General features: G+C 41.1%; 1 protein-coding gene across 1 annotated transcript in view; it reads right to left on the bottom strand.

Annotated features, from left to right (window-relative positions):
• The window catches only part of LOC147692125 (uncharacterized), a 277,538-nt gene extending 259,454 nt beyond the window's left edge, over window positions 1-18,084 (bottom strand). The window contains exon 1 of the mRNA XM_086939499.1: window positions 15,262-18,084. Coding sequence (XP_086795625.1) covers window positions 15,262-18,082 — 2,821 coding nt within the window. The 5' untranslated portion in view covers window positions 18,083-18,084. The remainder of the gene's footprint in view (window positions 1-15,261) is intronic.
• Between the last annotated feature and the right edge of the window lie 320 nt (window positions 18,085-18,404).

Consider the following 18,404-nt stretch of genomic DNA (forward strand, 5'->3'; position numbering starts at 1 on the left):
TATTATTTAATTATTTTTATATTATTTTTAAAACATTTAAAAAAATTATATTTTAAACAACGATATTTTGGTTTCCATATTGTTGTACTTACCTTTGTAGGGATAGGATGTCGATATTCTGTCCATCGATATTCTGTACATGATCTTCTTGTAGGTGATTGATATGCGATCCGTCGATATTCTGTCATTGATCCCTGCAGTATACCATATCTTTGGACCAGCATGCCACTGTGGGAGTCGGACCACGGCCTCAAAGATCGCTACTCTGCACCCAGCTAGTAACAGCTCCATATCCGCTAACCACCGCACTGCTTTCGGCAAGTTTTTAGAGTAGCCCAATAGTGCTAGCGCGGGATCTGGGACTAGTGTCTTGGCTGTGATATCCCCCAAAGCTTTAAATATAAATCCCAGAAGTTGGCAATCCCTGGACATAAACTAGCAAAATGTAAAAAGCCTGCTGTGTTTTCTCCACAGCATTCACATTCTGCTGTATCACACAATCCGTACCTGTGCAATTTTTCCAGGGTGTAATATACCTTGTTTAAAAAATTTAAATGAATTAATCTATGGCGCCCATTCAAGGCGATATGTTTTATGCGCTCACAACAATATTGCCACGTCTTATCATCTAGGATCTCTCCCAAATCTGTCTGCCATTCAGCCTGGCTTTGGTGTGGTGGTCTTTCCGGTACTCTTGCATTATTTTATATATGTCAGAAACTATATTCACTGGAGTGTCAGACTTTATTATGTATGTGAGGGCAGCCACATCCGGTGGCTCTGCTAATTCAGTACCTAACATCTCCTTCAATGCTTGTCTCATCCTACAATAGTGGAATCTTGTGGGCGCTGTGCCCTGCGGCCTCAACATCAGCCCACATTCTCACTTTGCCCTCCAGAAACATGTCTCCTATAGTCTTAATATGTATGGGTTCTAAAGCGCGAGTAACTCCCTTCTCACTGTATAACGATAACAAATGGCACCATTTCAGTTGTGTCAGTGGGGAGCACAGTATGGCTCTAGCTTGCAGTTTTAGTAAATGCTTCCAGGCATGTGCGGTCACGTTGACTAAGTCCAGGACCCCGGTTCTACGGATAGGGGGTTTTAAAAGTAGGGCTGGTAGGGGGAAGAGACCTGCCGCCATCTGCTCAATCTAAATGTGGGGAAGTCGAGGGGTCTCATGCATGCAGTAGTGTGCATGTGAGCTTTGCGCTGTGCTATAATACAAATCCAGGTCTGGGGCTCCCAGCCCCACCATGCTATATAGGAGCGTAACTATGTCCCACCTAACCCTTGCGTGCTTTCCATAACCAGGCTAACTTAACTAATAGGTATGTGATCATTTTAAAAAAGGTTCTTGGGATGACGATTGGAATATTTGTGAATAAAAACAAGAACTTAGGTAGTGTAACTATCTTCATTATTGACACTCGCCCGCTAGCGACAGGGGTAGACGGTACCAGCACTCTACGTCCTCTTCTAATTTAGTGACTGCCATCCCATAGTTTTCCTTAAAGACCATTTCTGAGTCTGTATGACCCTTCACACCCAGATATCACACTGGCTCAGTTGTCCATTGTAAAGGATAGTCAGGTTCAAAAGGCTCAACTGCTGGGGTTAGAGGGAAAATGATTGATTTGGGCCTGTTGACCTTGAGCCCTGACAACTCTCCATATTTAACTACCTCATGAAGTATTGGCGACAAATTATTTTCAAAGTCTCTTATATATAGCAGTGTATCATCAGCATATGTTGAGACAATTCGATTATGACCTGGAAAGCTATTTTTCTGTAACTATGGTACTCGCGGAGGGTGCAAGCCAGGGGTTCTGCTACTAAAGCATATCATATCGTTGATAGTGGGCATCCCTGGTGTGTGCCTCTAGTTATCATAATAGAGTCCGTGACCATGTTGCCAATTCTCATTCTGGCTGTGGGTGAATTGTACAGGACTCCAACTATTTGTAAAAATACATCTCCCAAACCCAGCCGCACCAACACTTGTTTCATAAACGCCCATTCCACTGAATCGAACGCTTTTTCCATGTCTAAAAACACTGTTACAGCTTTTGTTTCTGGCCTAGTGTGTTGTATTGCTCCGAACACTGTTCTCAGGTTACATGTCAGGTTTTAACAAAGTTAACCTGCTCTGGTACCAACAGCTGCGGTATCAGAGGGGCAAGTCGATTTGCTAATATTTTGGCATATATTTTTGTGTCTACATTTAGGAGCGAGAGAGGACGGTACAATGAGCACTCATTTGGGGATTTTTCTGCTTTGAATATTGTCACTATTAACGTTTCTCTCATTGAGGGGGGCATCTGCCCGTCTTCACGCATCGCCTCAAATAATGTTATTAATTTAAATGCGGTATAAGTAAATCTTTAAATTCTTTGTAAAAAGAAACAGTTAGTCCATCTATACCTGGGGCGCTTCCCATCCTCATTTCAGCTACCATTACTCTAATTTCCTCTGCTTCTAGTGGGCTCATGCGATATTCTCTATACTTGTCAGTCAACCATGGTAGTTTAATGTGCTCTAGGTAGTCTAGGATTTCATTGTCGCCCGCTGTCACTATAGCACTATATAGAGAGGAATAATAAGCTCTAAATCTGTTGGATACCGTGGTAGGGCCTGTAAATGCCTCACCGTCTTCTGAATGATTTTCTGCCACTCCCGTCATCGCTCATCTTTTCTTCAATAGAGAGGCCAGGACCATACCCGGTCTTTCTCCTTCCCCATAGTTGCGGGCCGTAGCATATTTACCCAAATGTTTGACGTCTGCATCGGCTGTGTCATGGTAATCCTTTAATGTTACCTAAAGCTCCTCCTTCCCACTGTCGTCTGTCTTTGCAAGGAAATCTTGCTCTAGCGTTCTCAATCTACCTTCCAAATCTAAAGGTCGCTTTCTAAGCGCTTGAAGGACCCCTGAGTGTTTGGCCATAGTGATCCCTTGTATGTACACCTTGAATGTGTCCCATACCGTAGAAAACTTGTCTACTGAGACCATATTTACCTCAAAGAAATTTTCTATGGCTTCAGCCATCTCTCTTTTAAAGACATTGTCGTGCAGTGAATTTGGTGGGAACCTCCAAGTGAAAGGTGGAATACACTACTGTGCGCAATCCACAACTTGCATTATCGGGGAGTGGTTGGAGTAAGTACAGGGTGAATCTTGCATGTCCAGATCTGAGGTTATAACTTCCTAGAGGAGAGCCAATAATTAATTCTGGTGTGGAAGTCATGATAAGCTGAATAATGGGTGTACCCACCCAGTCCGGGCGAGCGCGTCCTCCATTCATCTCACAAATCTAGCTGACCAGTCACGTCTAGGATAACCCTGGCAGCTACTGAGGGACGCTGTGTCGGGTCTATGGCAGTAGAGTTCTTTCTAGTTGTCACTCCCTGGTGCCTAGTTATGCATGGTTAACATTTAGTACTCTATCACAGAGTGCCGCCTCGAGAGAGGAATACATATTATATATATGGCCAATATGGCCATATTGTTCCCGTGTATATATTTGTGTGTGTATATAATTGTTTATATATGTAAATATTTGTGTATCTTTGTGTAAATACTTGTAGGTAAGACAGTACATTTATTTTTCAGGGGTCTTTATCGAAAGATATCCTTATACACCCTAGTCCTGATGAGGCCCAAAACGAGTTGGGCTGAAACACGTCGACCTTAGAAATCGAAGGAGCCCTCTTGAAATTAAAGTTATATGAAACAAGATTCAAAAAGTACTAAATGTTTAGAGGCTGGAGTTGTGTTTCTCTGATAACTTCATTTTAGTGCAACCTTTGTTAAACGGAATGCTCTTTTTCGAAAAAAGTGAGAGCATCCAGATCTACCAATAGGGTAATAGGGAATAGATGATATATTCCTATTTTGTTTGATTTATATTTTGAGTTAAAAATTAAAAAGGACATTTTGTATATGATATACAAGTGTATATATATTTATATATAGTAAATACAAAAATGGTGTAACTACCCCCCTTTTTTTCTTTGCATATCAGACAAATATAAAAAACCATGTGTTGAAACTGCCTTTTGTCCATGATATTGACTGATTTATTAATGATTAATATGAGAGTGAATCTCGTTGGAAGGAATAATTTAAGATTTCCTTCGATTTACTGTGTATAATATTTGCTCCATCGCATTGTTTGTATTTACATGTACTTATTTCCCCAGATGTGGTCGGATTATTTGTGGTACCCCCTTTTATATAGCGCCGCCCGAGCGGTCAAGTTACGTGTCCAGCACAGTTAAAATTGCCTCCCCACAGAGCTGGGGAAGGTCCCTATACTTGAGCAACCTTGCCAGCAAGTCTGTGTAAAAGTGTGGCTTGTATATGTTCATTAAGGCTAAGTTCAACCCCATCCCGCAGCATATAGAGATGACGAATCTACACTATGAGTCTGTTTCCAGCGCTTCTATCTTAATCCAGCATTTCCGATCTACCCATGCAATCACACCTCTGGCATGTATAGTGAATCCTGCTGCATGTATATCATCCTGTAAACATCTACTTGTCAACATTCTACTATTGGTGGGCAAGAGTGACTCCTGCAATAGTGCAATATCTATGCCATGTCGAGTAAGATAGCAGATACTTTCCTCAATTTCCTATAATCGTTGAGACCGCGGACATTCCATGTTAACATTTTTACACTACTGGTCTGTGTCTACACCATGTTTAGATTTTTTCATCGATCTTGCTCTGTGTATATCTAACGTACTGACCCTTTGCACTCCATTGTTGCGCAATGTGTTGTGCATACTAAGGTTAAGCTGCTTCGTAATAGTATTTGCCAAGAAATTAGGTCTCTGAACGCCTCTCCCACGCCATGCACACCCAAACTTTGCATCCTTGAGTTCCCCCTCCTTCTCCACAACAATTTTACAAGGATCCCATGTGACAGTTTCAAACAACGAACATTTCCGGCTTATCGCTGTGATGTGGTTCACACTCATGGGTGGATGTTGCCAGCTCGCCCTTTACTCTCCCTCTGTAGTTTAGCCATCTACTCTGTTTGCCATCTAACTTGTATTGCATATCTGACTGACAGCTCTGAATAACATTAAAAAAAAACTCACACCATGAGAAAATGTGCGAATTGAGTCACCAGGCTGATTACAGCATTGTCTGGTGTTCTATCTTTATCCATTTTAAGGTTCTGCACTGACCCTTTTAACATCACCCATTCCCCCGCCTGTGTATTTACTTGGAAACAGGCAGCCACGGCCCGTGGAGGGAGTTTCGGTGGGGCAGAGAGGCGGGGCGGGGTAGAGGCAGGGTGGGGGGGGTGCTAAAAACTGGAGTATGAATAATTGAAGGTAAGTAAACAATGTAATTAATTAAACAAATTTCGTAGTGCGCCCTGCATCGCAAAATGCGATGCAGGGTGTGCTACGAAATTAATTTTATTGATTAAATTGTTTATTTACCTTCAATTATCCATACTCCAGTTTTTAACACCCCCTGCCCCTCCCCCGCCCCGCCTCTCCGCCCCACCGAAACTTCCTCCACGGGCTGCGGCTGGAAACAGGAAAGTCCCCTCCCACTCAAAGAATCAAGATCTTAGCTGCTATTTTATATGGAGTTTCATTTAGTCGTGATCGTCAAGAATCCCTTATTGAGCACCCTCGTAGTCATCTGTTTCTTTACGACTCTCTCCTTTCTTCGACCATTCCTTAACAGCCTTCTGCAAAAGCTTGGGATCCGTGAACATCCTCGATCTTCCTTTCCTAATAACCCATAGGCGTGCTGGGTACAACATGGGGTAGACCAAGTTCTGCTCTTGCAGCTGTCTCTTCATGTGGGAAAAGTGCCTCCACGCCTCCTGTACCCGCATCGTAAAGTCAGGGAAAAGGGAGATTGTGGAGCCTTCATGTTGCAGAGTCCGCTTCTCTCTAGCAACACTCAGAGCTACATCTCTGTCCCTATAGTTCAATAACTTAGCAATTATGGGCCTTGGCGCTGCTCCTGGCACTGGCGAGAAGGTCTGATGGACCAATAGCGATACCAGTAGCTCCTCCACATATATTTCCATGTTGTCCATACTGGTGGTTTCCAGAAGGCCTGTGATTCAGATGTTGCTCCTCCGGGATCGAGCTTCCAAGTCTTCTGCCATGTATTGTAATGGGCTGAGCAGTCTCTCCATCTGCTTTTGTTCAGTATCCATCTCTGTCTGGGCTTCTTCTACTTTCGTCACTCGCCTCTACGTCATGTCGAGCCTCTCAGCCTGCTTGTCCATACGCTTAGTCATACGATCCATGCAGTAACGCAAAAGAGTCTAGTTTACAGTTGATGGTGGTCAAGCTCTTTTGCATTGCTGCAAGGATTTGACGTTTATCTTCCTCCGCTAGCTCTGACATTTTAGTGTGCTGATCAGCTGCTTGTTCTGCTTCTGAGTCTCTCAGCCTTGTCTTTCTCTGCTCGAAGTGAATTTTAGGCTGCCTTTTATCCACCTTGCCCATGGCCAAGACTACGTTTTGTGCCTGGCCTAGTCTTCGGCCAATGCTGTTATGTGTGATTTCGGTGCTTGTGCACTTCAAGGGCTGTCACCGTTGCCTTCACACTAGCCTGGTTCTGCCATGCAATCCCAGGTGGTGCCAATTAAAATTCAGTCTTCTATCTCAGGGATTAGTATTTCTGACACAGGCCCGGATCTAGAGTGTCAGTGCTTCTACGAAGCAAGAGGCAGTATTGTTCTCTGGTTCTCGTACCCTGGGGTTCGGGGAACCCAGCTGATTGTGCTGCTAGTACACACCTTGCACCCCCTCCGTTGTACTGCTGTCCGGTATTAGAGGAGGCTTCTGGCTAGGTCGCCAATTGGGACGGACATGCGTTCTTCCTGTCAATTCTCCCTTCTGTGTATATTCCCACTTATTCCTTGCACAGTTTGCAGTTGCAGTGCGAATATTACTGAGTATTGGGTCAGAGTATGGGAACTCAGTCTCCCTGTTTTGTCGGTCGCTGCACTAGCCCTTCTTTAACTGCTACTCAGCTCATCAACATGGTGGCTGTTCGATGAGTGCACCACAGGAGGCCGCACCTGTTCCAGTCTTCGGGGGGAGGCGCTCCTCAAATCAGCTGGGCATTGCGCTTTGCCCTAGTCACTCAGTTCAGTGGTACCTGTGTTATTTGTGGCTGTTCCTTGCCCCTTCACCTCTGCTCAAAGGCATCTTGATATTCCCGCAATGGTGGTGAAGCGCTTCACAACGCTGTCAGACCAAGTCTCTCTCTCTCTGCATATTCCCCAGGCAGCACGAGGTCTGAGAAGAGGTGCGCTTCTCCCCTCTGGTTTGCAGCTCTGCACGTACTGCATCTCCTTCAGTTGTGCATCCTCAGGTCCCGCGAGCTTACGCTGCCCAGCTACAGGTGCACCACTCACCCTGGTGCATCGCCAGCGTCAGAAGGTCGCAATCCGGTTTCCTCCGCCCAACGGATATCGGACAGTCACTCAACCTCGAGGGCCCGCAAGTGGATCGTCCGACAGGTCTTCCATTCCGGTGCTTCAGTTTCCTTTTTTTTCGGATTAGCAGTCAGCTCAGATGCAAGATATTGAATGGATTTTCAGATGGCGAGCCGCAGCTTACACGCTACACAGCCATCTTGAGTTCAGGCAAGCTCTGCCCCCTTGCAGGATCTTTTTTATTACCTTTTGAAACTCTGTTTATTTATCCATTCTTCCAAGTGTGAGGAAGTGTTCCTTTCTGGATTATTGTTTAATACAATTTAAAGCTGAGAAGCCCACCAATCGGGATTTCTTTTCTAAATGCATGTTGGAATAATATCTGTTCCAGACGATTCATAAGCTTAATTGTCTTTGCTCTAATAGTTGAAGACTTTATTAACTGTTCATCAGGACTATATGAAAAGCTTTGTATTAGGGACTCTGAGTTCCGACAAACTGGTAGAAAACAATTATACTAAGAAAAAACCATAATTTACACTCTAATGATAAATTAATAACATGTATACCCATATGTATTTGTTGCCAAAACCAACTAGAATAACCTAACTGGAGTTTAGTTGACACATTTTCCCAGTTTTAATGTTAAAACGTGACTTTCCTTTCCCTTATGATCCTATGGAACAGATGGTGCCCATCCTTAGAGCTCTGGGTTCATGCTCCCCCTCCGTTTTCCTGACAAGAAGAGTGTCTATCAGGTTGAACACAGGTTAGCCTGACAAACACACTTCTTGTTAAGGTCAAGCAGCCTGAAGCTAGACACGCTCTAAAGGTGCATGCTCGTTGGCTGCCTGAGCAGAACTTTGCCGGGCTGAGGATGTCATAGTTCCTGTGGGTGTGACCTCTTCAGACTGGCAAAGAACCTCAAAGCCCTCCCTCTCATAATGAGGAAGAGAGTCACTGATAGCCTCAGACCTTTGCACTTCAGTTTTAAGCCCTGCAAGTTCCCAGGGCCAAATGTCTATCACTGGCACTTCGTCACTGAGTGGGGAGGGGTCAGCACTTCGCACTGACTCCATTCCACCCTGTGACAAGGTAGGGACTGCTGCCTCTTAGCCAATGAGATAAAGTGGCAGCAACAACCCCCCAAGGCTTCCCTTCCAGAGAGTTGCAGCAGATTTGTTGAAAGACTTTTTTAATGTTTGACGCATCCATGCATGCATGTATGAATAAATATTTGGGAGTGAGTGGTGTGAATGGGTGTATGTGTGTGCACATCTGTGAATGCATGGGTGTGAATGACTGTGTATGTGTGCATATGTAGCCCGCCAGACACCCTCCCTGCTCAAATTACTGGCTGCCACTGCTATAGTGTTGCTGTGTTCTTCTTTCCAAAATATTATATTTGTATCACTTTGCACTTGCCTGAGTAATCGCAGGGCCTGACATTTTGTTCTTTTTACTATTTCACACTCTTTATCCAACCAGGAGTTAAACGTATTGACATATATGAGGCCCTTCTTGTAAATGATTAGCTCAATATTCATTGTTATATGCATACATTCCTACTCCTTCTTAATTATATGCTCTTACCAGAAGAAGATACTCATTTTATCTCTTATTGGCTAGTTTTCTGGCAGCATCTGAAGTGGCACAAATGTATTTAGAGGTAATTCATGACAGTGAATTGTAAGTCATTTTGGATACTCTGGACCCTATTCACAAAGTTAAAGCAAGACCCAAAATCTAACTTTAGACCAAACGTCTAACTTTACTACTCTTTGGTATTCACAAAGGTAAGTTACTACGAGTAAAGCTAGACTTTTGCTCTAATTTTGACTTTTGGTTTAACTTTACCTTTGTGAATACCTGAAAAGTAGAAAAGTTAGTCTTTTGGTCTAAGTTAGACTTCTGGTCTAACTTTTCCTTTGTGAATCCATCCCTGAAACTCTAACCATGGAAGATATACTTTTCATCCCAGATTATCAATGTAAGGATACTGAGATTGGTAGGTGATCACTGTCATCATCCTCAATTAAGTGGAAATCTTTACAAAAGGAGAAGAACTTGGGAGAAACAAATACAAAGTCAATTGAATGCTTACATTTTATATTATAAAAGTTTTACCAGAGGGCTAGTTATCTAAAATTGAGCATTAATATGCCCATGATAAAGTTCAAATAACACTTTCCCTCATTTTTCAGCTTAGCAGGAAGCAATCACAGCACAACGAAAATTCCCCTGATTGATCTTCAAATTCTTGAAGACCTAATTTTACATTTAAATTACCCTCCACCAAAAGTTAATGAGCATTTTGATAATTAGATCTGAAATGGAGCAACTTAGCTTTAAAAAACAGCAAATAACTTTCAAAATTCCTCTCATTGACCAAGACCAGTTCCTTATACATTATGGTACCAATTACGATGTAGTGAAGAAACTTTCCGTCCGACTCCATCTCAGAATCGGAACTGACTGACTTCCAGTTGGCAGTTCCGCCCGACCGATAAAGATGTGACTGAACACTGTGTCGGATTCCCATTAAGTCCAATGGGAGCCTGTTTCGACCGACAACACTGGCTTCTATGGAGAAATGTGTTGTGTATGGAAAATCCTGCGCCCTGTTGCAACAACCCCATGGTCCCTGCCACAGAGTTCATGGTTTTTGAGGGGGTCCCTTAGGTACCCCCTCGGCCCACAACCAGAGGCCGCAGGATGAAGGGGAGCCTGCTAGGGGCCCCTCAAATCAGTTTCCTACAGCCTTTCCGTGTCGTTCAGGCCAACTCGTAAAGGCTGTTGGAAACCGGCATCATAATCGCTCGGTAGGAAACACTGTCCGTAGAGCTGTAGGGTGCGAGTCCGACAAACACGGATACTCTGAAAGCCAGTTTGAACTGATTCGGTAAGACTGTGTGGTTTACAATCCAACCGCGAACATCATAATCAGTCAGTCAGTTTCCAAGCCGACAGAGTCCGGCAGAAGGGTTCCAAAACAGTCTAGGAGAATCCGACTGTCGGTTGGAGCCTTTCTGCACGACATCGTAATCAGCCCCTATATACGTCGCTCCAAAATCTATCAAACTGCAAGGTTCCAAGGTAACTTAGTGACCACTCACTTTACTTTTACATTTAATTGTGTTTGATGCCGGTTTACCTAAAGGTATATTAACATCATGAAAGTACTTATCCACAGTCCAAGTCTCTTGCATGATTCCTGCAATATTATATTTTTGATTAATCAATGACAGGCACTATGGCAACATTTTTGTCAATTTAAACATAATACATTCCATGATTCTACATTTAACTCAGTCGTATTAGGAGCACTGTCTTAGCTTTCTTCTCCAATTAGAATCTACTCTTTTCATCAACCACACTTCACAGTTGTAGGCTAACTTGTCCAATACATCCCAAATTCCAGTTTTCTTTTATTCCACAAATATCTAAGAAACTAGCAGCTGATCGAGGGGAACCAAAGGTAAACATGCAAAGCCAAGTTTATCAGTCTCTTCCTGAATTTTTGTACAGTCAAAGAGGACTATAAAATCACTGTCCACTTTATATTTTATAAAGCCAACACACTTCACATCTATTGAAGTAATATTCGTAACAGCCAGAATATGTCTTAACTGTTGTAAAATATATTGTCATCTGCTTCAATGTCTTTTCTTTCTTTCCAGTGCTAGAAATATTCACTTAACTTAATTGCTTTTTATAAAGGTAAACACTGGGCAGTCAAGGAAATTGCATTTCCAGAAGTTTATACTTTTTATTCGAGGAAGGTGTTTTGTGAGGTATTTTTGGAACTCTGGTAGTACTTCGCACCATTCTGGAACTTATTTTAAATAGATGGAATTTACCTGATTTTAAATAGTTCTGTTTCTGAATAAGAATAGCCTTTACACTTAGATCCATGCAAACTATTGGAGCTATAGTAAGACAATCAAGAGGATTATTTCAGGTCACTCTTTCTGCTTAGATATCGATGCTCAAAAATGATTAGGTTGATAATTACTATTCTTTTGGCCCACTTCCTTCTAATTGGATATTGCTGTTTCAACAATTACACTCAATTATGCAGATTTTTGTTTAGCCAATCTAAATATTCTATGTTTACAAAGTGAAAATAACTGTTTTCTTATTTTGCAATGCTTGGCACAATGCAAATCAGTGTTGACTGAACACCTTTTGATCAGAACTTGTTAGAGCATATTTTGTCAATATTTTGAAAAAGTATCAAGTATTATTTAATCCAGAATGAATATCTGACAATAAGATATTGTGATTCCCTTGTAAAGCATTTCGTGAAAAAAGAGACTGCATGATGCCTTGGTGAGATGAACTGAATAAGCGGTACTCCACCAAAATATTGAATTCAAAATATTGTGACCCCAGAATATGATATCAAAAATGACATTAACTCAAATATTTTGTGGGACAGAATACAAAAGGTAAGAATTTCATATTGAAGGTATATATTCTAGTTTCGGAACATTTGTTTTATACAATATAGTTATATTAAATTTCATGAATCTAATTTATGTCGTTATTACATTACTCGTAGATGTTTGTGTTATGATAATAATTGTTTTTAGTATAATTTGCCATTTTTAATGTGGAATGTACAATTTTTTCATGTAATTTTTAATTTAGGAGTGGGTTGTTGGATTTGTAGGGGATTAGGGTGGGTAGTTATTTAAAATATAAATTATTGTTTTTATTTTTAAATAATTTGCTATGCTAATTAATTAATATGTATGTATGTGAATTATTTAATGAAATAAATATTGGAAACACTTTAGTATAGTTTTTATAATGTTGAATGTGCAATTAAAATTCATTAGATTGAATAATTTGTATTTATTATTACCAGGCACGGCCGGTAGTAGGTGTAACTGCAGGGCGGTGACGTAGGGAGGGGAGGGGCAGGGTGGGGGGTTGTAATGTATGGATCACGGACTATAACAGGTAAGTAAACTTATAAATAAATAAAACGAACTTCGTTGTGTGCACTGCATTACCAAATGCGATGCAGCGCGTGCAACAAAATTCGTTTTATTTATTTATATGTTTACTTACCTGTTATGCACCAATTAATTACAGTATTCATATCAAATTAAACGCATATAAAAGATTAGAACATACAAAATAAATCCTGCATAAAGTGATGTGTGCATCTAAAGCAGAACTACAGGGCATAGTTCTGGGCTACACCCATACAGTTGAAAAAATACCAACTTAATAAAGGTGCATTCTATGTCTCGGGAGTACAGGGGCCTGTAAAAACAGACTTATATAAAAACATATTTTCTCATCATGAAGTTGTTTTAAAGAAGAGCAATAACTGAATGTAATGAGTTAATTTTCCAGATTTAATAAAAGGCATTAAAAACATTTTGGAGTATTTCCGGTAAAACCCACAGGAAAAAAGCAAAATGTAACATGTTTAAACTATTTATTGCCTGGGCATACAAGCGATTCTAAGTTTTGTGAAAACTTGACGGAAAGCAAATGAAGTATTTTATTCATTCTACCCAAATGCTAAACATTAAGGAGCATTCTCATCTCCATCTACCATGACATAGATAATTCCTGAGAGTGTTGTCAGCCTTTGCTAACAAATACATCGAAATAGATATTATCAAGGTTTTGGCTCTTAACCTTTTCTCCTAGGCAGGGGTTCGCAGTGATGATCTAGCTTTCTTCCTGCCCAGTGTAGCACATGTTTTGATGTTGTTAAATGCCTGAGGTAGGCTAATAGATTGCAGAGATGTTTTCACAGATGCTAACCAGGGAATATCGAGAACTTTATCACAAGCTGAATAGTCTTTTGTTGCATCGTTTGTTTTTCCAGATCGAAAGCCACACGCATGGGGGGTAGATTGGCACACTATCACTGATGTAGCTTAGCTCCAACTTGCCATGACAAATAAAATGTGAGGTTGAGTGGACAGATAAAAGTTTCGGTAATAGCAATGTGTCTTTATTTGGATTGCTGAGGGATCCCTAATGCCCTCCCGCCCCATAAGTTCCATGGAGTAAATTTGGAGCGTAGGAACAAACACTCGCCCCCCCCAGGAGGGTAAACAATGAACCAACTGCCCTAGATAACTTGGTTCTCTGGTCAACTTTATTTGGTGTCCGTGACCCAGTGGAACTTAAAACCACCCGCAGATAACAGAATGTATTAGTGTTGAAAAGGTGGTTGTTCCTACCGAATTGCCTGTTAATGGGGTGCACTTTGGGCTACAAGCCATGACAAAAGATGCAGAAAAATGTGTCGCCAAGTCAAGGGTGTCCATGAATTCCACAAATGAGTGGACCAACAATCGCAGAGCTCTGGGTGTGCATGCCAATAAAACTGCATCATCTCCACATAGCAAAACTGGGCATCGGGTACGCTGGCGTGCATGTTTTGAAATGGGTGCCTAGTTTATTCAAATACAAGATGAACAGCAAAGGGACAAGCACACATTTTTGTCGCAACCCATGCCCAATGTGAATCTACCTTGTGAACTCTCTACTTTGATCTAACCTTACTTTGAACCTGATTTTTATGTGCATCGATGCCAGGAGATGTACAAATGACTCCCACATCCCCATATCCAATAGTGCTTGCCATAATCTTGACCGATTGACACAGTCAAAAGGCATGCTAAGATCCATGAATGCTAAATGCATGGATTCTCATTTCGCTGCAGTGTATTTACTCAGAATTGGGCTAATTCAATTGTTATTGATGCAATTAATTGTTAATTCGTTGATTGTATATATATTTTTTGTTTTAAATATTATTTGTTTTAGTTTCAATTGTTTCAAGTAAAATTGATTTAATAATAATAATATTGTATTGATAGATTTTTTAAATCGTTTTATTTGTGGGTGTTTTGGATAGTAGGAAGGAAGTGTTTTAAATTATTTAGATTGATTTGGTAATACGAAATTAGTTTTTTTTACATTACTTTTAATTTAATATATAAATAAATACATATTTTATTTCAAATATGTTTACATTGTTATATTTCGTTATTATATCTAAATGTGCAGGGTCGGTCTATTTACTACAGTGGACTTTATCTGCTATGAGTGCAGAAAAATCTGCATTAGTAAATCCCAATCAAGAGGTGTGGAGTGGGTTGTCCAATTTATGGTTTGCCTTGGCAGTTTGGGAATGCCCAAAAACTTATGTTTGTGGATGGTCCCAAATAGCTCTTCGACTCCTTTCTACCTTGGAAAGTGTCTGCGAGTTATTGCTGCCTAGGGACTGAGTTATCCCCCTTAAAGGACGGGACATGGAACAAATAACCCCCAGTATAGAGAAAGAGCTTTCTACATAGAGAAGTATGTTGTCCCTGTGGGCAAACCTAAAGATTTGCACAGGGGGTTCCATTTGCCCCGTGTAGATTGCTGTGATATGTCCTGGCCAGTGAGATTAGGAACCCACAAAAGCAGTCAAATAACATTTCTAGTAGTACGCCCTGAAACCTGAGACTGGTGCAGCTTTCTAGGTGTACTCCTAAGAATGTTGGTGAGTAACAAAAAAATGTAAAACTATGTTTAAGCATAGGTCGAAATCTCCACCTGTAGTTTTATGGGTTTTTTGAGAATAGCCTGATAGTGCTTTGAAATTCTCCTTAAGGATTCAAGCAGACCTTGTTGTAACAATGCATAGATTGACAAAACAGTGATCTTGGACCAAGGGGGTGAAAATGAGGACCAAAGGAGCCTCTCCTAATGTCAAAGATCTATACGTCAACATTTAAAGTTGCATTGAAATAAATGGTTCTACTCACAACTCACTGAAGTATAACATATAAAAATGCAAATCTATACCTGGAAGACTCCCCGTGGGATGATCAGCAGTAGACGAAGAGCTCAGAGAAGTTGCGCCAGTGGTGGAAGCTTGAGTACTTGAAACCATAGCTGTACTGCTGGATCTAGGATTTGTGGTCGTCCCAGTATAATATTTGGAGGTTCTTTCACTGGAAGTTGGTTCATTGACTCTACTGGCAGAATTCATAGTGGTAGAAACAGGAGAAAAGGGACTTTCTGTGCTATATCCTGTTGTTGGGCTCTCAGGTGGTATGTTGGATGGTGATGTATCAGGTGTTGATAAATGACATACAGGACAGATGATGGACAAACAAGTAGTGGTTGGCAAAAACATATTGGTTATAATCGCTTCTGTTGGGGCACTAAAAGAAGTGCCAGAAGTGCTGACTGTGTAGGTTGTGGATGTTTCAGTAACAGTAGCGGTTAGCAGTAATGTGGTATGGGTGGTGTTGCTGAAGTGCTGTGTGATGTGTTTTGTTGGCAAAGTCTCTGTGTTGCCATTTGTTTGGCCAGCACTGTTGATGGTTGTGTGTGGAGTACTGGAGGGTGTCAGTTGAGCATTAGGGGTAGTTGTCATCAGTGGGTTACTGAAGGAAGTGACTGGTATTTCTAAGAGTGTTGTGTTGCTTGCACTGTTTGATTCTGTTAGTTCCGATTGATTAACAGTGGTTAATGGAGTTCTTACCTGTGGGGTTGGTTTTTGAGACTGATGTCCTGATTGTGTTGTTGTGGGTATATGTGGTCTTGAGCACGATGATATTTGATGATTAGATCTTGGTGGTGTCAATGGATTTTGATGAGTGATAGGTGGCTTTTTATTGTGCCTGTACCCAGGCATTTCTTTTTGATTAGATTTTGCAGCCATTGCTTGCCCTTTACTATGCTTTTTATTCGCTGAATCTAGTAACTGATGGCATCTTAGTGGTACATTTTGTGGTATATGGATTTTTGCAGGACGTTTTGACTTCTGACAGAGTCTTAATGCTGGTAAGGGTCGCTGTGCTCTTGGCTGTGATGCTGATGGATGTTGATGGGGTTTCAGAAATGGTGCTGAATTTTTATGGGATCTAGGGATTTTACTTGGTTTGTGATGGTTTCTTAGAAGGATTGTAGGAGGTTGGTAGTTTATAGAACAAGTTGCTTTTAGGGGATCTCCAGGGGGAGTTATTTGTCCTTGACTTCTTCTTTCAAGTGGTTTTAAAACATGTGTTGATGGCTGATAGGGCTTTGGTGGTCTTGCTGGCAGAGGATAGTTTCTTCGACATGTTGTTGTTGGTGGAGAAGTGCTAAAAATGTAGTTGGTCATTGTTGACAGAGTCTTACTGACTAATCCAGTAATTACTGATTGAGTTGAGACGTGTCCTATTGTCATGGAAGATAAGGAAAGAGAGGGTGGATTTATTGTTAACAATGGTAATATTGTGGCAGTGGTAGACAGTGTCAATTGTGTTATATCATTGACAGAGACTGGTATTTGTGAGAGTGTTGTGTTGCTTGTGCTGTTGGTTGTGGTGAATTCCAAATGGCTTGTGTTTGTTGACAAAGTTGTTTGCTGCGGAGTTGATGTTTGTTGCTGTTGCCCTGATGGTGTTGGTGTATGGGGTCTTGAGCATGGGGATATTTGATCTTTAGATCTTGGTGGTGTCTGTGATTTTTTATGGGTAATGGGAGGTTTTTCATAGTGTTGTGAACCACGAATTTTTTTTGGATTAGGTTTTGCCTCTACTGTATGTTGTTTATGAGGTATTTTACGCCTTGATTCTATTGACTTGTGGCATTTCTTTTTCTGGTTTTGTGGGTGATGGACAATGTTAGGTAGTTTTAATTTCTGACAGTGTTTTAATGGCTTTAAAGGTGTTTGTGGTCTTGGCTGTACTGCTGTTGGGAGTTGATCAGATTTCAGAAGTGGTGCTGATTTTCGATGTGATCTAGGGACTTCTTTTAGTTTGTGATGGTGCCTTAGGAGGATTACAGGTGATTGGTAATTTCTAGAACATGTTTCTTTTAGGTGATCTCCCAGGGGAGACACCGGTCGTAGATTTGATTTTCGAAGTATTTTTAGAACTTGGGCTGATGGGTGAAGGTTTTTTGGGGTTCTTCTTGGTAGTGGATGATTTCCTCTGCATGGTGTTAGGGCTGAAGGGGTTTTTAAGGTGGGGTTGGTCATTGATGATATGGTGTGACTAACTATACCAGTAATGACTGATTGAGTTATGGTTCTCCTTCTTGTAAAGGATGGGGAAGTATTGATGGTCGAGCTAACAAAATATGCTGAGAATGTTGTGGTAGGAGTTAAAATTGGAAATTGCATCCCACTGGAATCGTTTGTTGTTGATGGAGTTTCAGTAGCCACACTGGAATATTCAGTATTATATGGTGTTGTTGAGGTCCGAATGCTGCTGCTTTTTGCTGGAGTGGCTGTTTTGTTTGTATCAGTATTAGCACTTGCCGAATTCCCAGTGATGTTGAATATTGTTGGGGTGCCAGTGGAAATGCTTGTTACTGCGGTCGGATATGCAGTCACTTCAATTGCATGGTATGTTGACTGAGAAATGATACCACCGCCATCCATGCTTGTTTGAGGTGACGTCATTGACTGACTTGTGGCTGTAGTTTCCAGCAATGTACTTTCTGTGGACAACAGAGCTTTGTTTGGGGTGATAGTCACTGCTGACGTGTTTACAGGAATACATGGACTGCATGTAACATTTTCACATGCACTTGTGAAACGATATTGAAAGCGGCCTCTTCTTGTTAAGTCTGATTTATTGTACATTGTTGGCAGAGCTGAGCTTTCTCTAGATGTTTTACCTCCAGCCATAATTTTTCCTCTTTTTGCCATCCATTGAAATTCTGTAATGAAAACAAAAATTACATTACTTTCTAGAATTCGTGTTTTTCTTCTTTAAAATGCATCTTGAAAGAATTCACTAGAGCCTCAATGCTTGAACTATGAATGCACCACAAAATTTCTATTACAAAGAAATCAATTCTAATTTTGACTATAACATTGGAAGTTATGATTGCAACATTGAGTCACAGGTCAGCTATAACAACAAAAGCCATAAGGGCACCTTATGATTAGAGGTAGGCGGAAGTGAGCACTTACGGCATATTTACGGGAATGGTGGCGCAGGGCAGCA

This window comes from Lissotriton vulgaris, chromosome 9 (assembly GCF_964263255.1).
Source record: "Lissotriton vulgaris chromosome 9, aLisVul1.2, whole genome shotgun sequence".
NCBI lineage: Eukaryota > Metazoa > Chordata > Amphibia > Caudata > Salamandridae > Lissotriton > Lissotriton vulgaris.